This window comes from Falco naumanni, chromosome 11, assembly GCF_017639655.2.
Source record: "Falco naumanni isolate bFalNau1 chromosome 11, bFalNau1.pat, whole genome shotgun sequence".
NCBI classification, from domain to species: domain Eukaryota; kingdom Metazoa; phylum Chordata; class Aves; order Falconiformes; family Falconidae; genus Falco; species Falco naumanni.
Genome location: NC_054064.1, coordinates 28,160,586 through 28,184,039, shown reverse-complemented (window position 1 = coordinate 28,184,039; position 23,454 = coordinate 28,160,586). Strand labels below are relative to the sequence as shown.

At 42.8% G+C, this 23,454-nt stretch overlaps 2 protein-coding genes across 7 annotated transcripts in view; both read left to right on the top strand.

Annotated features, from left to right (window-relative positions):
- RAB3B (RAB3B, member RAS oncogene family) overlaps nucleotides 1-7,700 on the top strand; it is a 57,805-nt gene extending 50,105 nt beyond the window's left edge. For all 5 annotated transcript variants that reach the window (XM_040610164.1, XM_040610163.1, XM_040610165.1 and 2 more), the window contains 2 exons: nucleotides 1,824-1,948; nucleotides 5,610-7,700. In XM_040610164.1, the coding sequence (XP_040466098.1) occupies nucleotides 1,824-1,948; nucleotides 5,610-5,797 (313 nt within the window). In that variant the 3' untranslated portion in view covers nucleotides 5,798-7,700. The remainder of the gene's footprint in view (nucleotides 1-1,823; nucleotides 1,949-5,609) is intronic.
- A 2,683-nt stretch (nucleotides 7,701-10,383) lies between these two features.
- The window catches only part of NRDC (nardilysin convertase), a 28,463-nt gene continuing 15,392 nt past the window's right edge, over nucleotides 10,384-23,454 (top strand). Inside the window, exons 1-8 of one of the 2 annotated variants that reach the window (XM_040610147.1) lie at nucleotides 10,384-10,724; nucleotides 15,398-15,719; nucleotides 15,898-15,979; nucleotides 16,576-16,729; nucleotides 18,480-18,553; nucleotides 19,995-20,090; nucleotides 21,007-21,129; nucleotides 22,641-22,698. In XM_040610147.1, the coding sequence (XP_040466081.1) occupies nucleotides 10,399-10,724; nucleotides 15,398-15,719; nucleotides 15,898-15,979; nucleotides 16,576-16,729; nucleotides 18,480-18,553; nucleotides 19,995-20,090; nucleotides 21,007-21,129; nucleotides 22,641-22,698 (1,235 nt within the window). In that variant the 5' untranslated portion in view covers nucleotides 10,384-10,398. The remainder of the gene's footprint in view (nucleotides 10,725-15,397; nucleotides 15,720-15,897; nucleotides 15,980-16,575; nucleotides 16,730-18,479; nucleotides 18,554-19,994; nucleotides 20,091-21,006; nucleotides 21,130-22,640; nucleotides 22,699-23,454) is intronic. The other variant, XM_040610148.1, reaches the window with a different exon arrangement.

Below are 23,454 nucleotides of genomic sequence, written 5' to 3'. Positions count from 1 at the left end.
TCTTCCCGGGCTTTTGGCTCAGTTCTGAGGTCACCCCCTCCTCTGATGAGCCTTGAGAAACCCCAGAGGACTGCATAAACTCATCACAGGCTCAGATTAGCTCTCACAGGGCTTGTCTACGTGGAGGCACTCGAAAGGGTGAAAGTGGAAACTGCGATTGGAGTGAGTGCCTTTCCAGGAGGACATTTAGAAAAGTAAGAAGTTTCACTGTGCAAAGTCTTTATTTTTTTGTGTTGCAGTATGGGTCTGGCCTCCTGCGGCGGGCTTGGTTTAGGTTTATGTTTTCCAGTGCAATCCAAACAGGCTGCTGCTTAAAGGCAAGTTGCACAGTGAAATGACCCCCTTTTTCACAGATATCTGTGGAGTGACATGACTGGCTGCTTTCCATGGAAAAGGCAAGTAAACAACTCAAACTAATTAAAAATTATCGTTAGTAGATCAGAGCTGGAGGCTGCTGCTAATTCAAAAGAGAAGGAATCAAGTGCTTTGTTGTTAAGAGAGTTCAAGCAAATTACACAGAATTAAAAATCTGAGGGGACTCCTGGCTCTCCTGGGAAATGGCAGGTTTGCCTGAAACTGTAGTGTCCTGTATGGAGGGGTGGCGAGTAGGGGCAGCGTGGAAAGGTGAGTAAGGACAGGAGGAGGGAAGGAATGTATGCTTCTGGCAGAGCAGCCTTTGGGAAGGAGGGAGTCTTAAAAGATTGGGCTGACTCGGAGAAGATAAAATAGGTTGGGCCAGTCTGAAAAAAAAGGATGAAAGTGAATGCTACCAAACTAGCACTGTTCTGCTGCTGGCTCTGTGACACCTCACCGAGGATGGTGGGAAAGGACTGGACTGCCAGGATAAATGGGGGGGGAATATCTTCTGTTTTGTCATAGAAAAACTATGAAGAGGCCAAATGTAAGGTCAGACTGTTGGGATCCACAGCTAGCTCCAATCCAGTTTCAGCACAGGAGCTACAGAGAGCTTTAGAGGTCTTGAGTTCATCCCAGTCCTTCTCCTTAAGCTCCCATGACTTGATCCCTCTGTCACTGAAGTTATCATTTGTCTGATACTTTCCGTCTGTCATTGCATCTGCTGTTTCCTGCCTTAGGTATCACTTAATCCTGCTGGGTTCAAATATTAGCTCACAGAGCCTTACTTTGATCCTGTATTTTCCTGATTTGGTAAATTTCTCTAGCAATTGTTTCCATGTTTCTGTGCAATTTTCAGTCTCCGTGGACCAGTTTTCCTGTTCAAGCAAAGATGAGTTGAAGCTTCCATCTGTTTGACACTCAAAACACAATTTCTTACGGTGTTGCTAAAACTCTGAAGCAAAAGCGCTACAGCAAATGAACATCTTTTCTGTCTGCACTGAATTACTGTTGTTACGTGTTTTGTAAGAAGTTGTAAATCTAGCATGAAGTGCGTGTCTATTGTATGACTTTCTCTGTAGGGACAGTATCCTTAAGAGGTGTAATTGGTAGTTGTTCCTCTGACAGATTAGAGCTGAAGGAAAACAAGTTTTAGAAGAATGCTTTTTTTGTTCCTAGACGTCAAAAATTATTTGATTCAGCTTTCTGTCTGGATCTCATGAACTTTAAAACACTGGCAAAGTCGAAACAAGTCACACAAAATCAAAGAGTAGTAAAATAGAATGGTGCTATAAAGTATAAAGTCTGCATTCTTGCTTGATGTGTAAGCTTGGTCATTTGTCTTTTAACCAACACACAGTCTCGAGACGTTGATGTTGTCATTAGTGGTACTTGTTCTCATAGATAATATATAATTGTATTTTGGCACAGCTGATGGAACGTAACAATCTTTTTTTGACCTGCTGTAGGGCCACACAAATCAAGACTTACTCCTGGGACAATGCACAAGTGATCCTGGTTGGGAACAAATGTGACATGGAGGATGAAAGAATTGTTCCTGTGGAGAAGGGCAAAAATCTGGCAGATCAGCTAGGTACCTGTCAAAGCTTTTCTTTCTACTCTTTTTCCTCTGCTTCTTTATAGTGTTCCTTTTAATTTGTATGATAAAAAGTCCTTACAGCAGTAATACTTTAATAATGGTATCACAACTGAGAAGTGTAATATATTCTAGGTCCATGTTTTACTTGCTTACTGCTGAATACTACCTCCTTGTAGTGTTGCTGTATCTGTAAAGCTAATATCTAAAGATGTAAAAACAACTATTATTAGCACAGTGGAATGAAAAGAGAAAAAGTTTTCATAAAAACAATTCTATCTCCAGGTCTCTAAGTGCTGTATAGTCATTTTCAGAATGCAAACATTCATTTTTGTAGAAGAAATTTTATTTTTGCAACTAAACAATGAAAAAAGAGTTTTGTATGTCAGAACTGTAGAGGTGAGTAAAGCAGATTTAAAAAATATACCAGGCTTCTCTATCCAGGTAGGGAAATGTCATGTTACTGATGTGGGATAGAAAACGGAAAACAGATCCATTGAGAAGAAGCTGGGATTGCAATGAAAATTTTAGAATGAACAGCAAAATAAATTGATCCTAATTACTCAATTACTTATTTTATTATACATTATAGCATAGATGATCTTTTTGATATGGGCTTCTGTGTTAAGATTTAACTATACTGTCATCTTCTCTTAAAGAATTCATGGTGGCAAGTAGATCCTGTTAAAATTTAATTCAATTAACAGTGGAGACCCTTCCGGTGGGCACACTGTAAATATTTGTTTAGCTTGTGAGAGCGGAGGTTCTTCCCAGACTCAAAGGAATCACCATCACCCCCAATTCATAAAATCCTACATTGTTATCAATTCTTAAGCAGTAATTGGAGGGTGCATAATGTATTGTAAAACTGGGGGAACTGGAGTTCCAGTACATGCTGCATACATTGCTGTAGTTTAAAGTGTGACCTTGATCACATTGCTGATCATGGTTAAATCTTACATAATGAGTATTTATTACTTGGGGGGGTTGTTATTGGTGTTTTGGGGTTGGTTCGTTTGTTTTTTATGAAGGGGAGGTACAGAAACCCTGCTCATAGATGAGTATGAGGTATGGTATTGTGATAGGGACCTCTGAGATATAAACAAAAAGATGGTTACTCTTCCAAAGAGTTAAGAGCAGTCAGATTCTTTTTTCATGTTTCATGTGCAAAGAAATATAAGCGTGTCTGCAAATGCCTGCAGGTTTAGAGCCTTCAAGTGTTCTATGTATGCTAAGCAAAAAGGGGTTCTAGTCATGACTTGACCCTTGAGGCACTGCCATCATAAATAAAGAGCAAATATCAAACTAAACCCCCTAATTTCCCATCATTATTATTGTTGTAATAATAATCCTTTACATGTAGGACTAGCAAACAAAGGTATGGTTAGTTTGCAATATCAGTTGTGGGCTCTTTTTTACATGTCAGAATTTAATTTGCTTTTCAAAATATGAATCTGAATAAACTTGGTTCCTGGCTTGCAGACTCAAAGCTGTTTTGAATGCATGTGTGCCCACATATTTTGCAAGAGTGATTACACTCTTAGTAGTTGAAAATGTGTCCAGAACAATGTAACAGCAAATAGAGAGTATAGGAACTCCCACTCCTATTTGGACTTCTAATGTTGTTTTATTTTCTCCCGCCCCAAATTTTTCTGTTTGTTTAAATAAAAATCTAGCATCTAGAATCTGAATCCGTTACATAGGGGACACTACAAAACGCACACATGCACAGAGTTACCATAGCAACTGACTCCATCAGTAGGAAGCTGTTCTGTTGAAGAATCCCCAGTTCTGCCCCCAGCCTGTCCTCATGCTTGTCCAGCTCACTCTGGAGAAACATACCCCAGTGCAGAGCAAAACAAAAGGTAACCGTGCCTTTGGAAAGTGTCCCAGTCCTCTTCCATAGCCTCCCAAAATACTAAATGCTCTTTTTAAAAGGACTGAAAAATATATCTGGTTTTATCAGCCAGGTTTTCCTTATGTTAACTCTGCTAATGTATACAGCATCGTCTGACTGACTTTGGGTGTTAGGTGGGAGGAATCTCATTAATTGACTATCAACTGCTTTAAAGGGCTAGCTTTGTCATAATGATTCACATAAAGGTTATCCTTCAGCGTGTTTATTTAGGTTTGTATAGTGACATTAACATCATTGAAATAATTTCCTAATCAGAATAAGAAATTGTTATTGGCCTGAACGTGAACTAAACCAAAACAGATTGAGCTACAGCAGAGGCTAAACCAATGTCGGACTGACAAATATCTAAGTTCAGTTCTCTGATTTCTTGTGCCTTTTATACACATTTTTAATCATCATCAAAGGCAGCAAGTGGGGCAGACAGAACCCTGGTCTGATGCAGGATGGCCATCATTGTTTAGTAATGAGGCAAACATCTCCACGGTCACTTCACTCATTGTCCCATGATTTTCAAAAAGTGTTAGGAACTGGTAGATACCTATTTGTTATCTCACACATCAAGGTGACTCAGTCTACCAGCAGTGGCAGGCTAATCAGTTAAGATAGCTTGTCTTTCTCTTCCTTTGTGGCAGAATCAAAGAAAACCGATGTGATGCAGAATATCCCCCAAATGAAGCAGAATAGAATGTGGCTTATTGCAAAATAAACTCGCTGTGGTGCTTGAGCTGTCGCTGTTGGCACTGTAATAACCTGGTAGAAACAGAAGCAACAGCCACTGGAAGTGATGGTTGGCTTTTAAAGCCCCTGGGGTTAGAAAGATAAAGAAATGCTTCACATTTCAGTGAGTTTCTGCTGGCTGAGGCAGGGTTCAGGCTTGTCTGTGAGAAGGTCGGTTCTTGCATAGCACGGGGTGTCAACACGAGGCAGCAGGAATAGCTGTCTGTGCCACCCCCACCTTGATGTAACTCCAGCTGTGATGGTTGTTCGTTGTTGTTTTTTTAAATCAGAAAGGGTCAGTGTTTGAGAATCTGTACCCATCACTGCAGCTAGGAGCTGGCGACACCGAAATTACTCCGTAGGGGGCACACAACAGCATTTGTAATTCAGCAGTGGTGAATGGCCCTTGTTGGGAAGGGTCCTCAGTCCTGACCTGTGCTGTGCGAGGATTAATCACCCTGAAGAGCTTTCTGTCTAAACAGACAAAGAACAGGAAAAAGCAAGACCAAAGCCGTGGAGCGTTTTGCTCACAAGTGCAGAAGTTGGTCAGCAGAAGGAATACAACCACGACCTGGCTTCTCCCCCTGGTGTCCACTCTTGTCAGACCGCAAGACCGGTTCATAGAGTGAGCCATGCCCTGTCACACGGGGGTGTGGAGCCCAGACAGGCCCCTCCATACATGACCAGTTCGTGGTGTGTCACCAGCAGCTGCTGCCCAGGGGATCCCCACTGATCTAAGGGGGAGAGTTCAACTCCCTTGTCCTGGGTTTATTCAGATCTGTATCGTCATCCGCAGATGTGTTTACCAGAGCGATGGTAAGGATCCATGTATCCCCTTCACTCTTATTGATGCAAGTATTTCTGCTTACTATTCTGAGATTGTGGGAATCAGCTGAGCTTAAGAATTATCTTGTGTCTTGTTTCATGAAGGTGAATCCTGAAAAAAATGGTTAATATTTTAAAAACCATCTCCCATTATCATCAGTCTCTATTGATTTTTTTTCCCCCCACTTTTTCTCACAGGTTTTGACTATTTTGAAGCTAGTGCCAAAGAAAACATCAATGTAAGGCAGGTGTTTGAGCGTCTCGTGGATGTAATCTGTGAAAAGATGTCGGAGAGTATAGAATCAGACCCTTCCAGGGGCACTTCTGGAAGGAGCATGCGACTCTCGGACAACCCACCTCCTTCGCAGCAGAACTGCTCGTGCTAGTGACCTTTCTCGCTGAGAAATGTCCTTTTCCTTTCCTGATGAAATTTTATCTTTTCATTTGTGGTGGTGCATTATCACGTAGTCCAAAGGCAGAAGTCTCTGTTGTAGGAAACTGGTATGTTTGTATACTGTGCTGGAATGTTAATATTATGTATTTCCTCATCCAATAATTTAAAAAATGAAAATCTGAATAAATATTGTAAGTGCACCTAGTGTTAATGTGAGTTATGCTGAAGAAAAATAATTGTTTAGTGTTGCAAATATTATTTCCACACAGAATGTTGCATTTGTAATTATAAATTCCTCTACTGCAGAAAGATTTTTTTGTCAAGAACAGCAGGAAACATAAAAACCAATTAGAAGGGACCAGGTCTAAAAGAAAATGGGGTGGAAATCTTTTTTAAAGCAAGAATATGCACCCTTTAGGTATTTTTGAGAGTCATTGTTGCTGTCCTGTATAGACATGGACCTCGTTTTTTCTGTATGATGGAGCAGAAAGCAGTGCATTTCTGACAGTTTGAGGTTCTCCAGAAAGCAAAGAGGAAGGGGGGTGGATTTTGTGTCAAGCCACTGCATAGAGGAAGAGCACGTGGAGGAATCAAAGCTGCCAGGCAGGGGAGGAGGAGGAGAAGGCCTTGCAGCCATACCCGCATTTCCCTGTGCTCTTGGCTGGTGCTGGGTGAAGGAGCGAGAGCCCTTCCAGGGACTGCCCTTGCTTGCAGACTCCTCCACAGTCACCACTACTGGCTTGCAGAGCGTTGGGGGTGTCGCTGGGTTTGGCACCTTGCTGTCCCTAATCCTTTGTTTCTAGAAGCCCAAGAGCTGCAGGACAAAGGGGAGGAGGAATTGCCTGCTGCATGCTTAGTTGGAGGCAAAATCTGACTTGGAACAGCACTGTCACAGAAAGATAAAAATAGCAGGAGCCAAAATGTGAGTGTTGGCAAATATTAGTGCTGTTATTATTAGATTTCCTTTCTGCATGTTATTGTGGGTTTTTTTCCTTCTTTTTTTTTTTTTTTTCCTTTTGTGCTAGATGGGTGCATGTGTGGGAACAGGATTTCTGGTTTCAGATTCAACCACAAAGTGTAATTTTAAAAAAGGAAGACTGATAAATCAAACATAACTGCAAATGAAAAGTGGCAAAGACCTCCTATTAGAGTTATTATGTAAACTTATTCTATGGATTTTGTTGCATCATTCTTTGAAGGGAGGAACAAGTTTTAATAGTTAACATCTAAAAAATTCTTATATTCCAACATTGCTAAAATTGCAAAACTTCTACATCTGCGTGTAGAACTGTGTGCATTAGCCACACACAGAGCTTGTCTTTCTCTGAAATATATGGAGGAACTGCTATTGCGAATCTGTGAAATTGCATACACTGTGTGCCTTTGTTGATGATCACGCATTGGTTTGTGCATCCCAGCGCCAAACGGTGACTGCAAACTGTGTCTGTAAATGTAAACTAAGTGAATACGGAGGGAAGTTTGCTGTCTTAAGGTGAAAATTCTGGAAAGTTTTATGGCTTTACCTTAGGCCTGTGAACTCCTCTGCCTGAGGAGACTTTGTGATGCCAGGAACTGATGTCCCAGCCCACTGCAATGGAATGTGCTGGGTGGTGACAATAGCAAATGCTTTTGTTAATTTCATTCTGTTGTGTCTCAAAGTGTAATGGTTTTTAGAAAAAAGCACAATATTCTAGAGAAAAATGCAACTACATTGATGTAGTTTGAGCTCGTTGTGCTAAAGGCTTGATCCCTTTGTATGTTGCTTTCAGAAATCTTTACTGTGACGTATTTTGGGTGTGTGTGATCTAGTACTGGAAATGTGATTTGTGCGGTGCTAGGAATGTGGTTATTGTATCTAAACCCCTGAGACTGCAAAATAAAGAGAAATGTAGTCACTGGGTGTGGCTGGGAGAGCTTGTGTGAGCTGCGTTGCCAGCGTTGGGCAATCACGTTGCATGGATAAAGAAAGTATCTTTTTAATGCTTTTAAAAATACATCAAAGTACATTGATCTTCTTTGACAGGGTGATGATCCTCGAGCCCAATAAGTGGAATCACTATGATTTAAAACAGTGAAGAGAAGGATTATTTGGCCAATAAATGTGCAGTGTTCTAGTTGTAGCCAAAGCAGGTTTTAGGGCAACTTGTATAACTAGAAAAAATAAATAAATAAAAACCTCTACAGAAGGGAGCGATGATTTTGAGCTGTGCTGGTATAATGGAGAATCTCAGTGCAAATAATGATTTTTCAGCTCAACTCAATGGTGAAAGAAAAGGGATTCAGCAGAAATGGATTTTAAGTTCTTTTGTTTTACTTACTTTCTTTTTCCTAGCAAAAAAAAGACCTTTCCCTTTTCTATCCAATATATAATTGTGTTTCATTGTGTTCCAGTCAAGTCAGATGTGTTTGTGGTTTTGTTCCTCTCCTCTCCAGAAGAATGCAAGTACATTCCAGGCCCTTCAAGGTAGGATGGGCATAATATTTTTTTTTTACAGAAAAAGCCATCAAGTAGCTACATGACAGTATAGTCCGAAGAACTGGAAAAGACAGTTACGAATTATACCCTGCCCTATATTACATACATGGAGAAACCTAGTGTAGAAATACAGCAGGGTTTATTTCAAATAAAGAATCAAATCATCACAGGCAATTGACACATCTCTCCATTAATATATATTTCATGTGTCTCATCATCTTACATTTACGTTAAAAGCTGTGAATGAATACAGAGAAAGCCTTTAGCCTTAAGTGGCATGCAGCTGATTTCAGTATCACCAGTGAGTCAATAGTAATTGTTACTTGTATGAACTTTTAAGAGGTAATGGCAGAATGTGAGACAATAATTTGTCAGGACAAGGGGAAATAACTTGCTTGCGCCAAAGACAAACCCAAAATCCTTGGTGCAGTCTTGTATAGAGCCTCTGTTTGACTGGCAGTGGCCTGGGATAGTAGTTTTGATAAACAGTATGGTTACAACACAAAAAAAGGGGTACTAGAATGTGAACGGGAAGAGCTGACTGTTGGTCACAAGCTTCTCTCTATGGCTTGCACAATACAGCTCCAAGTGTGCAGTTCGAGGAAAAGCCATGCAGGAGGGCCCGGGTTAGAGATGGGTCTTGGCTTCCATCTTGTGGAGAAACGAAGCAGTAAAATACCAGCTAGACTAATTGTTCCCGTATCTCAGAGAGCCCCCTCGTGTATTAGCCTCTGCTCCCCTAACTTTGCTTTCATCATCTCTTTTGCAGTCAACATCGTTACTTTGTGTATGTGTGTAAGCCTAGCAGCACTGGTGTGACAGGAGTAGCAGAAAATGTGAACAAGCGTGGAATGGTGCAGAAGGAGTGTCCTAGGCAGAATGGAAAGGCTTCCTGACAGCTCGCAGAGTTACAAGAAAAAGGATCTTGGTGGTGTTTGGGAACGAGAGCTTCACAGAGCTTTAGGACAAAAGGAAAAGCAGCATTCCTGTGGTCAAGACTGGGGCACTGCCATTTCATAGTGGGAAAGAGATGTATTCACAAACTGGAAAATGCTGAGACCTACTGACCTGCGAAGACCAGGCTGCATTGGGAATAAGCAGTCTTTTCTGGTAAGCGGTCATGGGCACAAACTATAAGCTGTTAAGGCTACCATTAGGGGAAGAAAAAAATGTAAAAAAAAAAAAAAAAATCAGCAGCAGTAAGCACGCACTGGATTTCTCAGAACGCTCGGGATCGAACTGCCAACTTGTGAGCTGGACTGAAGGGTGGAAGCATGCCAGCTGGAACCTGCGGTGGCTATCAAAGCACCAGCGCAGCCAGGGCTCTTGAACCCTCACAACAGTCGCATTTCTTTAAACTGATTCAGCGTGGTCAGCGCTCGGCGTTCCCAGCGGCGGCTGAGGGAGGCCGAGGGCCGCGATCCCCCTTCCTTCCCGCCAAGGTTCGCCCTCGAGCTCGGCCCGGCTGCCTCGGCCCCGCCGACGGGTCTCACCGCCGGCCTCCGTGCGGCTCCGGCCGTGGCCGCTGGGCCTGCGGGCGGGCTTTCGGCTGCGGCACCTCCCGGCCCGTCCTCGGGGGGGGGAACGGGGACGGACCGACCCCAGCCCGCGCTGAGGGAACTGCGCCTCACGCTCCTCTTAGGGCAGCTTGCGCCAGCTGATTGGGCCTGTCAGGAGTGACCGACAGGGACTTGAACCAATGGTTGAAGGAAATGAGAGAAGGCGGGCCTCCACCAGCCTTCCACCGCAAGAGCAGGGGGGACAGCTGGCAGGGCAGGCGCACGTAAACGTCGGAACGTGACGGCACAGGGAGGCGCTCCTGCGATCCGGCTCTGTTCTGCCTTGCCCTCCGCCCCTGATTTCTCCGTCCGGTCGGTCTGATCCCAGGGGCCGCGTTTCGCCCCGACTCTCGCCTTCCGTGGTTTCCCCTCCCCCCGCGCTGCCATCGGCATACTCTCCGCCAATCAGAGCCCTCCCCGGCCCGGCGAGGGCCCGTGATTGGTCCGCTTTCTCGCCCCGGCACCGCGGCGGGCGCTGACTGGCGCGGGCCGGCCCCGCCGCAGCCGTCACTGCTGCTTCCTCGTGCGGCGGAAGCGGCTCGGGGGCGGGGGCGGCGCATGCGCAGACTCGTCGCCGCCTTCGTGTGGAGGGGCCGAGCGGTGCGGGCGGGGGCCCGCGGCCTAGCGGGGCGCGGCCGGCCGGTGCGCGCCGTTGCCCAGCCGTTGTGGTGCCGCGCCACCGCCGCCATGCCCGGTAGGAACAAGGCGACGTCTAGCTACAGCTGCCCGGAGCTGGCGGTGGGGCAGCAGGCCGGGGAGGGCGGCCGCGACGCCAGAGGCCGCTCGCCTCACGGGGAAGAGGAGGACCGCGCGGATTTCGGCCCTGGCCCCAACCTCGGCGACCCCGCCATCGTCAAGTCCCCCAGCGACCCCAAGCAGTACCGGTGAGGGCCGGCGGCGCCCAGCCTCCCCCCGGAGGCTTAAGGCGGGGCGTGTGTGAGGGGAGGACGAGCCGGTGCCGCTGAGGCAGCCCCCGGTGGGTCTGTGGGGCGGCCTGGGGCCTGCCCTGCCGGCCTGGGGCCTGCCCTCCCTGCCGGCCTGCCCAGGGGAAAGCGGCCCCGGCCGGCGGGAGGGCTGGGTGTGGGGCTGGGCACCCTCCGGTGCTGGCAGTCGGGCTCAGCCCGGTGGCCGGGGCGGTTCGGAGCCGCTCTGTGTAAATCGGAGACCGGGGGCTTACGGGGGGGATCCTTCTAAGGGGGGACGTCTGGTGTGTGTGCGGTGAGAGGGTTGGGGCTTGCGTGGGCGCTCCAAATCAGTGCCAGTTCCAAGCCCCTGCTGTGATGCCGTGTTTCCAGGGCACGGCAATACCGAATCGTTAGTTTGCAGCCCTCGTCCAGGCAGCTGCCTTCCAGCAGTGTGAAGCTGAAGTGTGAAATGCGGTTGAAGTATTATAGAGCAGATACCGACTTAAAAAAAGGCTGTTGCATTATTTTAGATGAGCTTCCTTGTTTTAACACAAATACATCTGTGAGTCGAGGCAAAAATTACTTTTTCACTGCCATTTTGCTTGTGTTTTCATTTATATATTTCTGAGTAATAGGCCTGAAAGTGCTAAAAAAGATCACCTTCCCTGAGTGCAGCCCGCAGCATCTGTGGCCTTCTGGCGGAGACAGGCTTGGCAGAGGACTCTGTAAGACAGTCATTCTTGAAGGGATGCAGTTACAACTTCTTTCTGCCGGCAAAAAATTATTCAGCCCTTGTTAGAGATGCTTTTTTAAATTTACTTTTCATAATGTCTAATCTGTGCAGCCAGTGGAGAATCTGCCTAAGCCTGGAACTGAATTTTGCGTTTGCAGTGACGTTGGTTGACAGTGAAATTCCCTGCTGGCTGCCTGAAGAGGACTGTGCCCATTGGCTTAGGGAGAAACGTGCGCCCTCCTTTCTTGCCCTACTTCCTTGCTGCTTCCTCTGGATTTCTGCCTGCCTCTCCTGCTGGTGTTCTTACCCGTGCTACTTTGCAGGAGGCTCATCTTCCTGCAGAGTTCACAGTTACAGGTGCTGTCAGCTTAGGAAACTTCTGCCTTTACTACCTAAAGCAGCACAGTGATGAAGCTTTGGAAAGCCGTTGAAAACTGTCGCTGGCTCTCTATTTTGAGGCTCAGAGACATCCTCTGCATGTAGAGAACTGGAGAGTGTGTTTGCTTGTAGCATAAGATAAACTGATATCAAAATCTTCCAGAAATCCTACTGTCCGCTCTTAACAGATTTATTTCAGTTGGAAGCAGGGAGTCACATCTTTTCAGACTGATTTCCACAGGTGGGCAGTGAGCCTTGCACAGCACAGACATAAACATTCCCCCTAGGAAGGAGAACTTCAGTGTGGCTGAAAGTAAAGAATACCTACGTCTGCCATGTACCAAACCTCCTAAGTAAAGGTGGTGGTGGGTGATTTGGTGATGCATATACGCTTTCTCCTGTGTTCATACATCACTGCTGATGTATACTGCAGACCAGTCACAGGCTTGATGTGTCCATCTGGTGACATCCCTCTTAACTTAGTGGAAAATGTTACATTTTATCTTTTCAAATACAGCGATTATAAAAACAAAAGAGTTTTCTGACAGAAGTTGCAGAATGTATTTTCAAAAGTGAGTTTGTTGGGACAAAAACTATCATCGTAATGAAAGTTGATTTTGTTCGTTAGAGCTATGAGTGGGTAGTTATCTTTACCAAAATGTATGTTTTATTTAAATGCATCCGCATATGGCATTTCATGGGCTTGTATTGCTTGTTTTGGGTAATTTGGGAAATTAAAGCATTTCTCTTAAGCATTTACTATGCATTGATATGTATATCAATATTTACTTCACTGCTAAACAATTATCATTGACACAAGAAAAAACTTTGTGTGAGAGCAATCCTGTTTAAGATTATCCTGACGTTTAAACAGTATTTTTAAGAATTTGAATTTAATTTTATTTTTAAGCCTTATTTGTGTCAATACCTGTATAACCCTTCTAAAAAGCAATTGGACTGTGCTTGTTTCTGTTTCTATGTTATGTGCATTTTTTGTACTGTTTTTTGCATACGAATGCATACTGACGTATTGATTACAGTTGTCCTTTTCCATTGGACTGAAACATGGAAAAAGTAAAGAACACCTATGTCAGGGGGTGCCTCTGCTCAGTATAACCTAAACTGTTCTGTGTTCTCCTGAAGTGAAATCTGATAGTCTTCATCAGTGGCTTAGTTCAGTTGTTGCCTTGCTGCAGGGTGCTTTTTGTCCTTGTATGTAACACCCACAAGCCTGAAGATGAGTAATGTAAAATCAGTATCCTCTGCTCCATTAGTTTAATGGAGGTATGTGGAAGGGATCAACAAGAGCTACTGGATACATCTGGCTAAGCAGCTTTACGGCCAGTCGTTCTTCTGGAAGAATAGCACTAGTCTGTTTTCAGCTTTCTGTGTCTAGCTATTGATCGCTGGGAAGCCAGCGTTCTTTCTGGGCCGTGAAAACCTGCAGAAGACAGTTACATGCAGAGGTGAAGAATATGGTGGTTGTGCTGGAAGACGTGCTGTACCAACCTGTTGCTGTCTGAGGCTCTTGCTCTGAGCTCCCCAGAGGCTGAAGCGCCCGAGTGTGCAGTATGTCAGTTTTTAGGACGCCTGTTACGCATTCAGTAGTGCTGCAGCTGCATAACGCAACATACGTGTACGATGCAAATGGGCTTTCAGAATGTATGGATGATTAACTTTGTACCCAGAGATTAGCGTGGATCTAGTACTATCTGTACCTCCTGCAGTTAGTCATAGCGTCTCTGCAAGTTATACACTGTGTGCTGTACTTTGAACAAACAAAAATGCACTTGTGCTTTTGACTGGAACAAATCCGTACTGCTCAGTGGTCCTGCAGCACGCCGAACAGGTGTGCTAACGATTATGAAACCCTGGGCCAGAGTAGGTGCTGTCAATTCCCATTGGCTGCGTGGTCGTAATTCATAATCTTAACACTATTAAACTATTAAACATTTGTTCTTTAGCTTTTTTCATAGACTTGGTTGTCTAAGAAGTGTGGCTTTTTTCTTTGTCTCAGAACTCCTTCACTCTTCTCACAATGCCCCTTTTATCCCTTTCCTCCAAATACGGCCCCATGAAATTCAGTTGGGAGAGAAGTACTCTAAGTAGTTTGCATCCAGGCTGGTCTGTGGTTTGCAGAGCCGTAGCAGGTGGCTTGCAGCTCTAGTAAAAACCAAAACTTCCACTGACTTCATATTTTTAATTGGAATATTGATAATAACAAAAACTTTTGTTGTTAGGAAACATTGGAATTGCATAATGGTAACCATGAATGAAATATGTGAGAAACTTTGGGAACCATGCAGTTGGAAAACATACAACGTACCTTTTGTTTATCTTTTGGGTGCTTACCATGTAGCTTTAGCTGGAAATCTGCTTTGAAATTTCTGCTACCTAATTACAACAGTGGCTGCATTGCAAAGTTCTGATCTGTTATAAACTTGGGGTTTGGACTAGATGACCTTCAAAGGTTCCTTCTAACCCAGACTATTCTGTGATTTTATGCTCTGTAAGTCAGAGATATTTTTTTTCAGGGAATATGGGATGTGACCATGGGTTTGATTTATACTAGCATTTTTTTTTGTTTTGCTGGATCAAAGACCACCTGCCTATATTACACTAGTTCTTAGGCTGGATCAAGTATTTTCTGGATCCAGCGTTCCTTCCTTTCTGCAGCTGGCATACTAGCCGATGCAAGCTCCCAGGAGGGGTGCTTTGGCTAATGTGACAAATTGTGACTGTCTATTCTGGATCTGTTGGGAAACAAATACTGCTGAGATGTAGTGCAGAGCACTGGTGCTTGCAGTCCTCAGTCTGAAAAGTTGTAGAATGGTGCTGGACAGAGGGCTTGTGTTTAGGTTTTTTGTTCTTGTTTTTTTTTTTTTTTTAATATAGATGCACACACATATGTAAAAAATTCTATGTATGTATGTACTCACACAGAGAGAACTCGTGTGTTGCTTCTTGATAGTAACCCAGCTTCTGTCTTCTGTGTCTTATTTTATTAAGCCTGCAGAGGAGATCTCTCCTTTCTAACACATGCCTCCTATGTCTGTGGACCCGCATTGATCAAAGCAAATCAAATAAACTGGAGTCTCTGGGGCCTATTTAGAGGCAAAGATTAAGATCTTAATTCTGTCACATAATACATGTTTCCAAGAGCCTGACAAGCATAACAGGCTATTGAAGTTTGGATTTGCCTATTCTGAATACGTGAAGTTTTCTGAGTGCTGGTAGCTTGAATATTTTACAGAGGGAAATAAAAGCCCAAATCAGTGGCCTGGACCTTATGGGAAGAAGGGCTTTTGCTACTACCTTGAATTGCTTCTTTTTTATTCTTATAGCTGTTGAATAGCAGAAGAATGTATTTACTTTCCCACTATAAAACTGCTCATCTTCTTAGCTGCCATTAGATTTTTCATTAGGAAACCTCAGTTGAAGAGCATAGAACTGCTACAGGAAACACAGACGTTTTCATGATTCTGAAAATTCAGATTTGAGAAAGGAACATATTCATGGCAAATAAATGTTTTTGTTTCAGGTATATCAAACTGCAAAATGGCTTATGTGCACTTTTGATTTCGGATTTGAATTACTTGGATGGTGCCCCAGCTGCTTTATCTTCAGAGGAGGAGGAGGAAGATGATGATGGTGAATCTGAAGAGGAAAGCGATGAAGATGACGACTCTGGAGCTGAGATCGAAGACGGTAGAGAAGGTTTTGATGACGAGGACTGTGATGAGGGGGATGAGGGTGAGGACAATGATGGAGGTAATGAGGATTTCAATGATCCCGATGACAGTGAATTAGAAGAGCTAGCTGACAAGGAAGAGACAAGAAAGAGAGGCTGTACGGAAAAGCAGGTATGTACTTAAAGTTGTAGGGTGAAAAAATAAATAGTGAGCTTTCTTGTGGTCTGAAACTTGGTAATTAGGGGTTCAGACTAGACCTTCTCATTGTACCCTTTGTCCTGAATAATTTATGTTATTTTCTGTCAGTTTCTTGAAGCAGCTTTTACTGAGTGTGTCATATTTTCTCTAGTCTGCAGCAGCCCTCTGCGTTGCTGCTGGCAGCTTCTCTGATCCCGAAGATCTGCCTGGATTAGCACACTTCCTGGAACATAGTATGTAACTGCTCCTATTTCATCTTCTCCAGCTTCAGTGCAGAATTAGTGCTATGTAGCTCTGGATTTCTGTAGTATTTCAGTATCATTTCTTATTTCACCTAGCCAAGAATTTATTTTCATTAGTTAAATACATTTATCTTATTAAAATACTCTTAATATTGGAGAAGGTTTCTCATACTCTTTGGTGGGCTGTGCATTAACATGTATTAACATTCTTTGTTATCCATTAAATGTGGGGGGAAGCATGTTACCTCTGGCTTTATAAACCAGGCTGGAGCTACAGACCTTTATCTCTCTAGTAAAGGGTGAGGAATTAGTAATACAGGTGCAGAAACCACATGAAGTTTCTGACCAGATGTATCTCAAAGTACTACTCTTGACTGGCTGAGACCAGGCATGCCTAGACCGGCGCGGTTGTTTCCAGTCTGTTCAGGGCTTCTGCTAAAGGCAGGTTACACTGACTGGTGCTAGTTAGTAGCCAGCCCCTGTGGGTCAGCTGTAGGTAACGCTGTGCTGAAGAGGGGTTGCTATAGCTGCAATTAGGAATAACAAATTAATGTCATCATGGTAATTTTGGTGATTTTTTGTTCCAGTGGTTTTTATGGGCAGTTTGAAGTACCCAGACGAGAATGGGTTTGATGCGTTTCTGAAGAAACACGGGGGCAGTGACAACGCTTCGACGGACTGTGAGCGGACGGTCTTCCAGTTTGATGTGCAGAGGAAGTACTTCAAAGAAGCGCTTGATAGGTAACTTCGTCTAAACGGTGATTAAATGTTAACAAATGTTTGTGCGTGCCTCGGGTGCCTAGGTGTGGCTGTTCTTCATTTTGGGATGATTAAAGCTGTTGCTGAACTTCCATAGCTACCCACAGAGTGGATATTGAAGATAAAGAAATAGTCTTCCCCTTTGGGTACATTGCTGGTTTTTTGAGATAGTGCCGGTGTAGCCGCTGCGCGATTACGTAGAATCCATGGATAATGCACGTAGCTTTTTGATTGTTATAACACCCTTAAACTAGTAGCATTGATGACAGGAGAAATCTTACGCAATGTGGCAGCTGTTCAGAGGGGAAGTGCTCCCAGAATCCCAGTGACTCATTGTTTGAAAAATCTGTCCTGACAGAGTTAGTGTTCTGGTTTTTTTTTTTTTGTTTCCAAGTCTAGTCGCTTAGGGTGGGTGGGAGGGCAGCCTTGAAAGTTATGGTACAATCCATGCTTCGAAAGGATACGTTTAACCTCATCCAGGTTATTTAGTGAAGTGTGTATCTTTTGCCAGGAAGTATTTAACTTGCTCTGTTGTGCTGTGGGATGTGTTGGGACAGCAGAGATCCACCTGTTGGCGTGGTTTCCTGCAGTGAGAGAAAATTACTCCTTCATGGGGGCACAGCAGCTGAGTATTTTTGATGCTATAAAATATCTCATGAGGACAGTGGACTCCACTGCAAACTTCCTTTGATACTGTGATGATGCCGAGGACAAGCATTTGCATATTTTACCAAGTATTGCCTAAATTTTACTTTACCAGGCCAAATTCAGCTTTCGTTTGTAGATTAGTCCAGTCCTTTTAGATGTTTGGGATCACGAAAGAATAAAAAAATACAATTGCAATTTGTTACAACAGCTTAGTGGAGGGGAAACACAGAAGTTAGGAGTTCCATAGAACACCATCTCATAAGAAGAAGACAAATAGGTGCTGCTCACGATTTCTGCTCATTTCAAGCCCTTGTGGATCAAAAGAAATTGAAAGACATCATCGTTTAGTAGTCTTTAGCCTCAAGGGTCCTGTAGCTGTAGAACTTCAGCAGCAGTGTTTACTGTTAACCTTTTGCTTCAACCAGTTCAGGCATCATTAAAAAAACTCAGCAAATAAAATAGAAACATTAGAGCCTCTGCCAGCCTTCTGCAGAGCCTCCTTTCCTTGCAGATCTGTCCCTTTCCATTGCTCTGCTCTCTGTGGGTATAGGAGAAGAGATGTATCTGGATGCCAATGCTGACTTTTGTGGTAGATAGTAAAATTGTAATGGATGTAAAAGCTTATGTTTCAGGACATAAATCAAGAATTTGTTGCCTGGAGTTAAGGTGAAACTTTCCCTATGGTCATGTTGTTCCTGATGAACAGCCAAGGATTTCTCTGAAGCATCTGATACAGATCCCTGCTAAAACCAGGAACCAGACTAGCTGGATCACTTGTCTGATCCGGTATGATCGTTTGCAGGATGTAAAGGCAGATAATCCTGCACCCATTAGTGTTATATCCTCCTGTATCCAACCAATTAATTCTCACTCTATGGAACAGAGAAGCCCTTTGGTTTTTGACGGTATCACAAAACTGGCTTTTATCTTTCCTTAAGACAGGTTAGACGAGAATTACATAATTTGTAGTAAGGCAAGCAACTTCATAAACTAAAATAATAGATGTTGGGCTTATTTGCTGGGGTTTTTTGCCCTAGTTTATATAGACACTGAAGAAAAGTATATGAAATTTTCTGTTTCGTAGGTGGGCACAGTTCTTTATTCACCCACTGATGATCAGGGATGCAATAGACCGAGAAGTCGAGGCTGTAGACAGTGGTAAGTAAGAGCAGCTTTTCCTGGGTGTTTAGCCTGTCTTCTTAAAGAAACAAAACCCATTTTGTAACACTGTTTATTGGTTTCCATTTTGGACTACCCTTCTGAGCACTTCAGTCAAGGTCACCTAACTTGACAGAGGGATTTAATTCTTCATTATTTTTTTTTCATGGATATCGTTAGAGGAGAAGGACTGAATGTAGTGCCATCACTGTGGGAGTTTACAGTCTCATTTCTTGAATTAGAAATTCATGATTTTAAGTGGTTTGGCGGTAAGTGGTAGGGCAATTACATGAGCATGTGGATGCTCTTCAATGAACGATATGCCTGTAGCTCTAGCATAGCCCCAGTGCTCTCTGCAGTCCGATGTGGAGTTAACATAGTGAGTTGAGGTGATTGAACTTGTCTCCTTATTCTACTGCCTTAAGAGCTACAAAGTCACTTCACAGAAGGCAATTGAACCAGGCATAGAAGTGAGCGTTTGTTTGATTTTCTAATACTTAATGAATACCTCCAGACTGCCTATAAAACTTCACTGCTTTAGAAAAAAAAACCCTGTTATCGGCAGATGTACCAATTGGTGCAAATATTTATTCCAAGTCGTCATCTTCATCTGTCTTCTGGCAAGGAAAAATGGACAATTTGATCCCTGAATTTAGGTTTGTGTCAACATAAACAAGGACCTGTCTTTGAGTATAGGTGTGGTTCTTCCACAGCTTAAGCCACTTTACGCCTTCACTTGCTCTGCCTTCATCATGCAGATCCACTCCTTCCTTGTATTGACACTGTAGTAGTGTACTGCACAGTACATTATGTCAGCTTGATGAACTGGCTGCAGAATTAACGAAGCCAAAAGAATTAGTTTACAGCTCTGCTGTACATGTTTCCTATTACCAGAAAAACAGGAACAGGAAAATGCAGTTCAGGAGGGTGAGTTCTCGATTTGGGCAGGATCCCATGTTAGTTCAGTGTAAACTGATCGTAAAACTGCGTTTTTGGAAACTACTTGCTCAGCTTTCATTTTCTTATTTCATTATTAGTCTAGAAGTTGTTCTGTGTGATATATGGGGGAGCTTCATTTGTAATTGTTCTCTGGCCCTTTCTGCAAGGCCTGAGCCTGTAGAATATTGATGGTCTTGTGTTCCCATTACATTTAACAGATTGAGGGCATTCAGACTGGGTGGGCTGGGGCTTTACATGCTTTTCCTCCTTATGCCTTTCTTTAAGTCTCAGCAATGAGCTCCGTTTTCCTCTTGACTTACATTCGTTACTGATAGCAAGTCCTGTTTCTTAGCCTGTTTCACTACTTCATCATACATCAGAACAGGTTCTGGGCCTGTGTGGTGTGTCTCCTTTTCAGTGTGGTTGGGGTTTTTGTGTTGTTTTGTTTCGAACACGACCTCAAATTTTGATGCATGCCACTGCAAATTCTTTGAATTAACAGAGTATCAGCTAGCAAGACCCTCTGATGCAAATAGAAAGGAAATGCTGTTTGGAAGTCTTGCCAGGCCTGGACATCCTATGAAGAAATTTTTTTTGGGTAAGTTCTCAATTTCTGTTATAAAGTGGTGGTGATACTTTTAACCACTTAAAAGTTTAAGTGATTAGATGTGCTGACCTGAGCTTTCTCACCACAGAAACACTAGCCTTGCTTGGAACTATTAGAGCAGTTACTCATTTTACAGTAAAATGTTTGGGAACAAAAGCAGCTGTCTGCTTCTTAAGCTACTTTTCATTCTGGTACTGCTTTTTGCTGATGTTAAAGCTAGGTTGCCCTAGGTGCGTAATCATGTAACATTCTGTTAATGTAAAGGTGGAGCTCTCTGAGTCATCTCTGTCATGCTTAAGCTTGTTTTTTGCTATTAAAATTTCCTGGAATAATCAAGTGTTTCTGGATTTGTGTCTGAGGAGGCCTTTCAAAGTAAATAATTCACTGTTGAACTTGCAGAAGTAGACCTTCACAGCCATGTCAGTGGAGCAGAAGGGAAATTTGTCCTTCCTCTCCTGGACAATAGAGTCCTAGCTCCCTCACCCTTGTGGTGCTGTGAGCATGTAAGTTGCAGTGTGACGGGTAATAGTTACCCAGCTTTGAAATGTAGATCATTTTTACGAAGTTCTGTAGACATGTACTGAGCATCGTATTTTTCCTCCCATGTTCTGCAAGTTCTGTTGGTGGGGGAATAGCTGGCAGCACACGTGAGCTGTACAGTATCTGATAATGCAGGAGGACTCTGACCTTCCTTATCATAGCAATATCAACTGTCCTTAGAATAGGAACTAGGAATTTAAAGATGATGATTTCAGTTAACGTTCCTTTAACGCCAAATTTGTATTAGGTATTTTTAATGTGCTTATCTTGACTAGACTCAGTGCCAGGGGAGGAAAAGAAATTTTCAGTATATTGGATCTTGACGTACCCAGTCTCTAGATAACTAACTGCCTTTTAATGTTTACAGGTAATGCGGATACACTCAAACATGAGCCTAAAATGAAGAATATTGATACCTACACCAGACTGAGGGACTTCTGGCAGCGCCATTACTCTGCTCACTATATGACTTTAGTTGTCCAATCTAAAGGTAACATCAGTTGTTCCTGAAAAACAGGCTCGTTGCTGCTGTTAGTGTAGTGCTTTTGGCACCAGTTCAGCTGTAGCCCAAGCCATTTTAGTGGACTGCCCAGTCCTGCAAGAAGTATTTCTATGTAGCTTTTAGACTGGTTTCTAAATGAAACAAGGCTTGAGTAATTGTGTTGTGTTATTGTCATCCTGCCACTTCTTGGGAAACTTTTAACTGAAACTGTCGAATAGGTTCCAGATTAATGCAGAAGGTAAAATCTCAACGATATATTTAAAGAAAGAATCTTGTAGGAATGTAGAGTGAGACCACTTAAATGACTTAATGCTGCTGGTTTCTCTGCCATCAACAGCGAACCTCCACAGAAAATGATGGGGAGACTGAAATTGGCCTCCTAGTTGTCTTGTTCTGTTTGGGACTCTTTCAAAAGAGGTCTTAAAATAAAAACCATTTCTCTAGGAAGAACAGAGATTCTAAGTTTTCCCCCAGACTGGAAAATTCTATGCAAATGGAACTGAGTTTCACTTAAGCAAAGAACTTCAGACCTATGGGTCATTTCTGCTGAGAATAGAGGAAGGAAATTTCTTAGAAATTATGCATGTAGTAGAGGCCTGCGCTGAAAATAAATAGTTGTTTATATTCAAGTTAGGTTTGTGCTTAGGGGTTTTGTTGAATGTTAAAATGATTGCAATTCCCATCTGTAAAATGGTGATGGTAATAATAGAAGTGGTGATTCTTTTCTTCTCCTATGCTTTTATTTTCTGTCTAGAGCGTAAACTACTTAGGGCATTGAATGCCTCTTGAGTAATCATTTACATAGAAGAAACATTACAATCCATTACTGGTCATTGTGAAGAAAATTAGTGGTAACTGATAGCCAGCCGGGTCAACTTTGTATTTCAGTCTCTGTTACAACAAAAGAAACCATGAATCCTCCTTCCACCCCATCCCGCCTTTTTTGATGTTGTTCAGTACACACAGCATCACTTCAGGAATTCAGAATGCTTGCAAACAATTTCCAATCAGCCATTTAAGAAAAAAAAAAACCACTTAAACTTCTGGTTCTTGACACATTTCCTTTAGAAAAGAGGATGGGGAGAAGGACGACTTCTCCCTGCAGGACTGCATTTGGGTGTGAAAACTGGTGTGTGTATTCTGGACATAGTGTGATGGAATGAGTCCAGCAAGTACTGGTGGTTTTGTAGATCCCTAAGTCAGTAATCCCTTTTCACAGTCACACTTAATACTACTGAACTTTAAATCCCAGTTGTATCGAGCTGAGATTTCAGCACTATACACAAAACCAGAGCTATGACCAAAGATACAGTTCAGTGAATATTAAGAATTGGCTCAAACCAACAGCTTTGAAGCTTGTAATTTAGAACTTTGCAATTTTAAAATATACTGACTTGCAGCCTCTTTCAAATAACTGAACTGGTGAGATAAGATAAAGAATTTATCTTAGATCTTCAGGAAATTGCATTTTTTGCTTTCTTTTTTTCTCTCCTTATTAGAAACACTGGATACATTGGAAAAATGGGTGACGGAAATCTTCTCTGAGATCCCAAATAAGTAAGATTCTTTTGGTGCATAAAGGCATTACAAATTATAAAATTATCTGTTCTTAAAAATGATGGTTTTAAAAAAAATCTCCTTTACTGGAGAAACTAGGGAAATTAACATTTGTTAATTAACATCCTTACGCAGGAAAAAAAAGGGCAACTTGGGACATTAAAGCCTGGCATTGTTTCAGGAAGACTTTGTTTCTGCTTAACAATTACTTAGCCTTGCAGCAGCGTTTGCTTAAAATGTGCTGATATCTTGATTTTATGATAAATCATTCAAACCTAGATTGTCAACTTACGTTACTTTGCGTCAAAAATAAATAGCAGCAAAATAAATTAACACCATTGCTTGCATTTAAGTGTCATCCTTAGGTCAGCAGCTGGTTAGAACTTGGTCTTTTTTTAAATAATTCACTCCAATGTACTGTCTGAAAAGGGGGTTTTGCAAAAGCTTTACTAACTTGAAAAGCATTTTGTTTCCCCTTTTATTTTCTGGTTTTGCAAGGTGTTTATTTCTGTGGCGCTTGGAAATGCGCTTGTGTAAGTCTAATACCATAGAGACAAGTTTGTCTCTCCAGACCCCTGTCCTTCTCGTTCCTCCTTCCCAAGACAACCCCTCAAGATTCTGTGAGTCCAGGGAAAGGAAATTGTTTACTGTGCTTGGCTTTCCTTTCCTTTGTTAGGAAAGCAAACTTTTTATTCTTACTGCCTTGGATGGAAGGAGAGGGCAGAGCTGATGGGGGTCTATATCCTGAGTAATTAT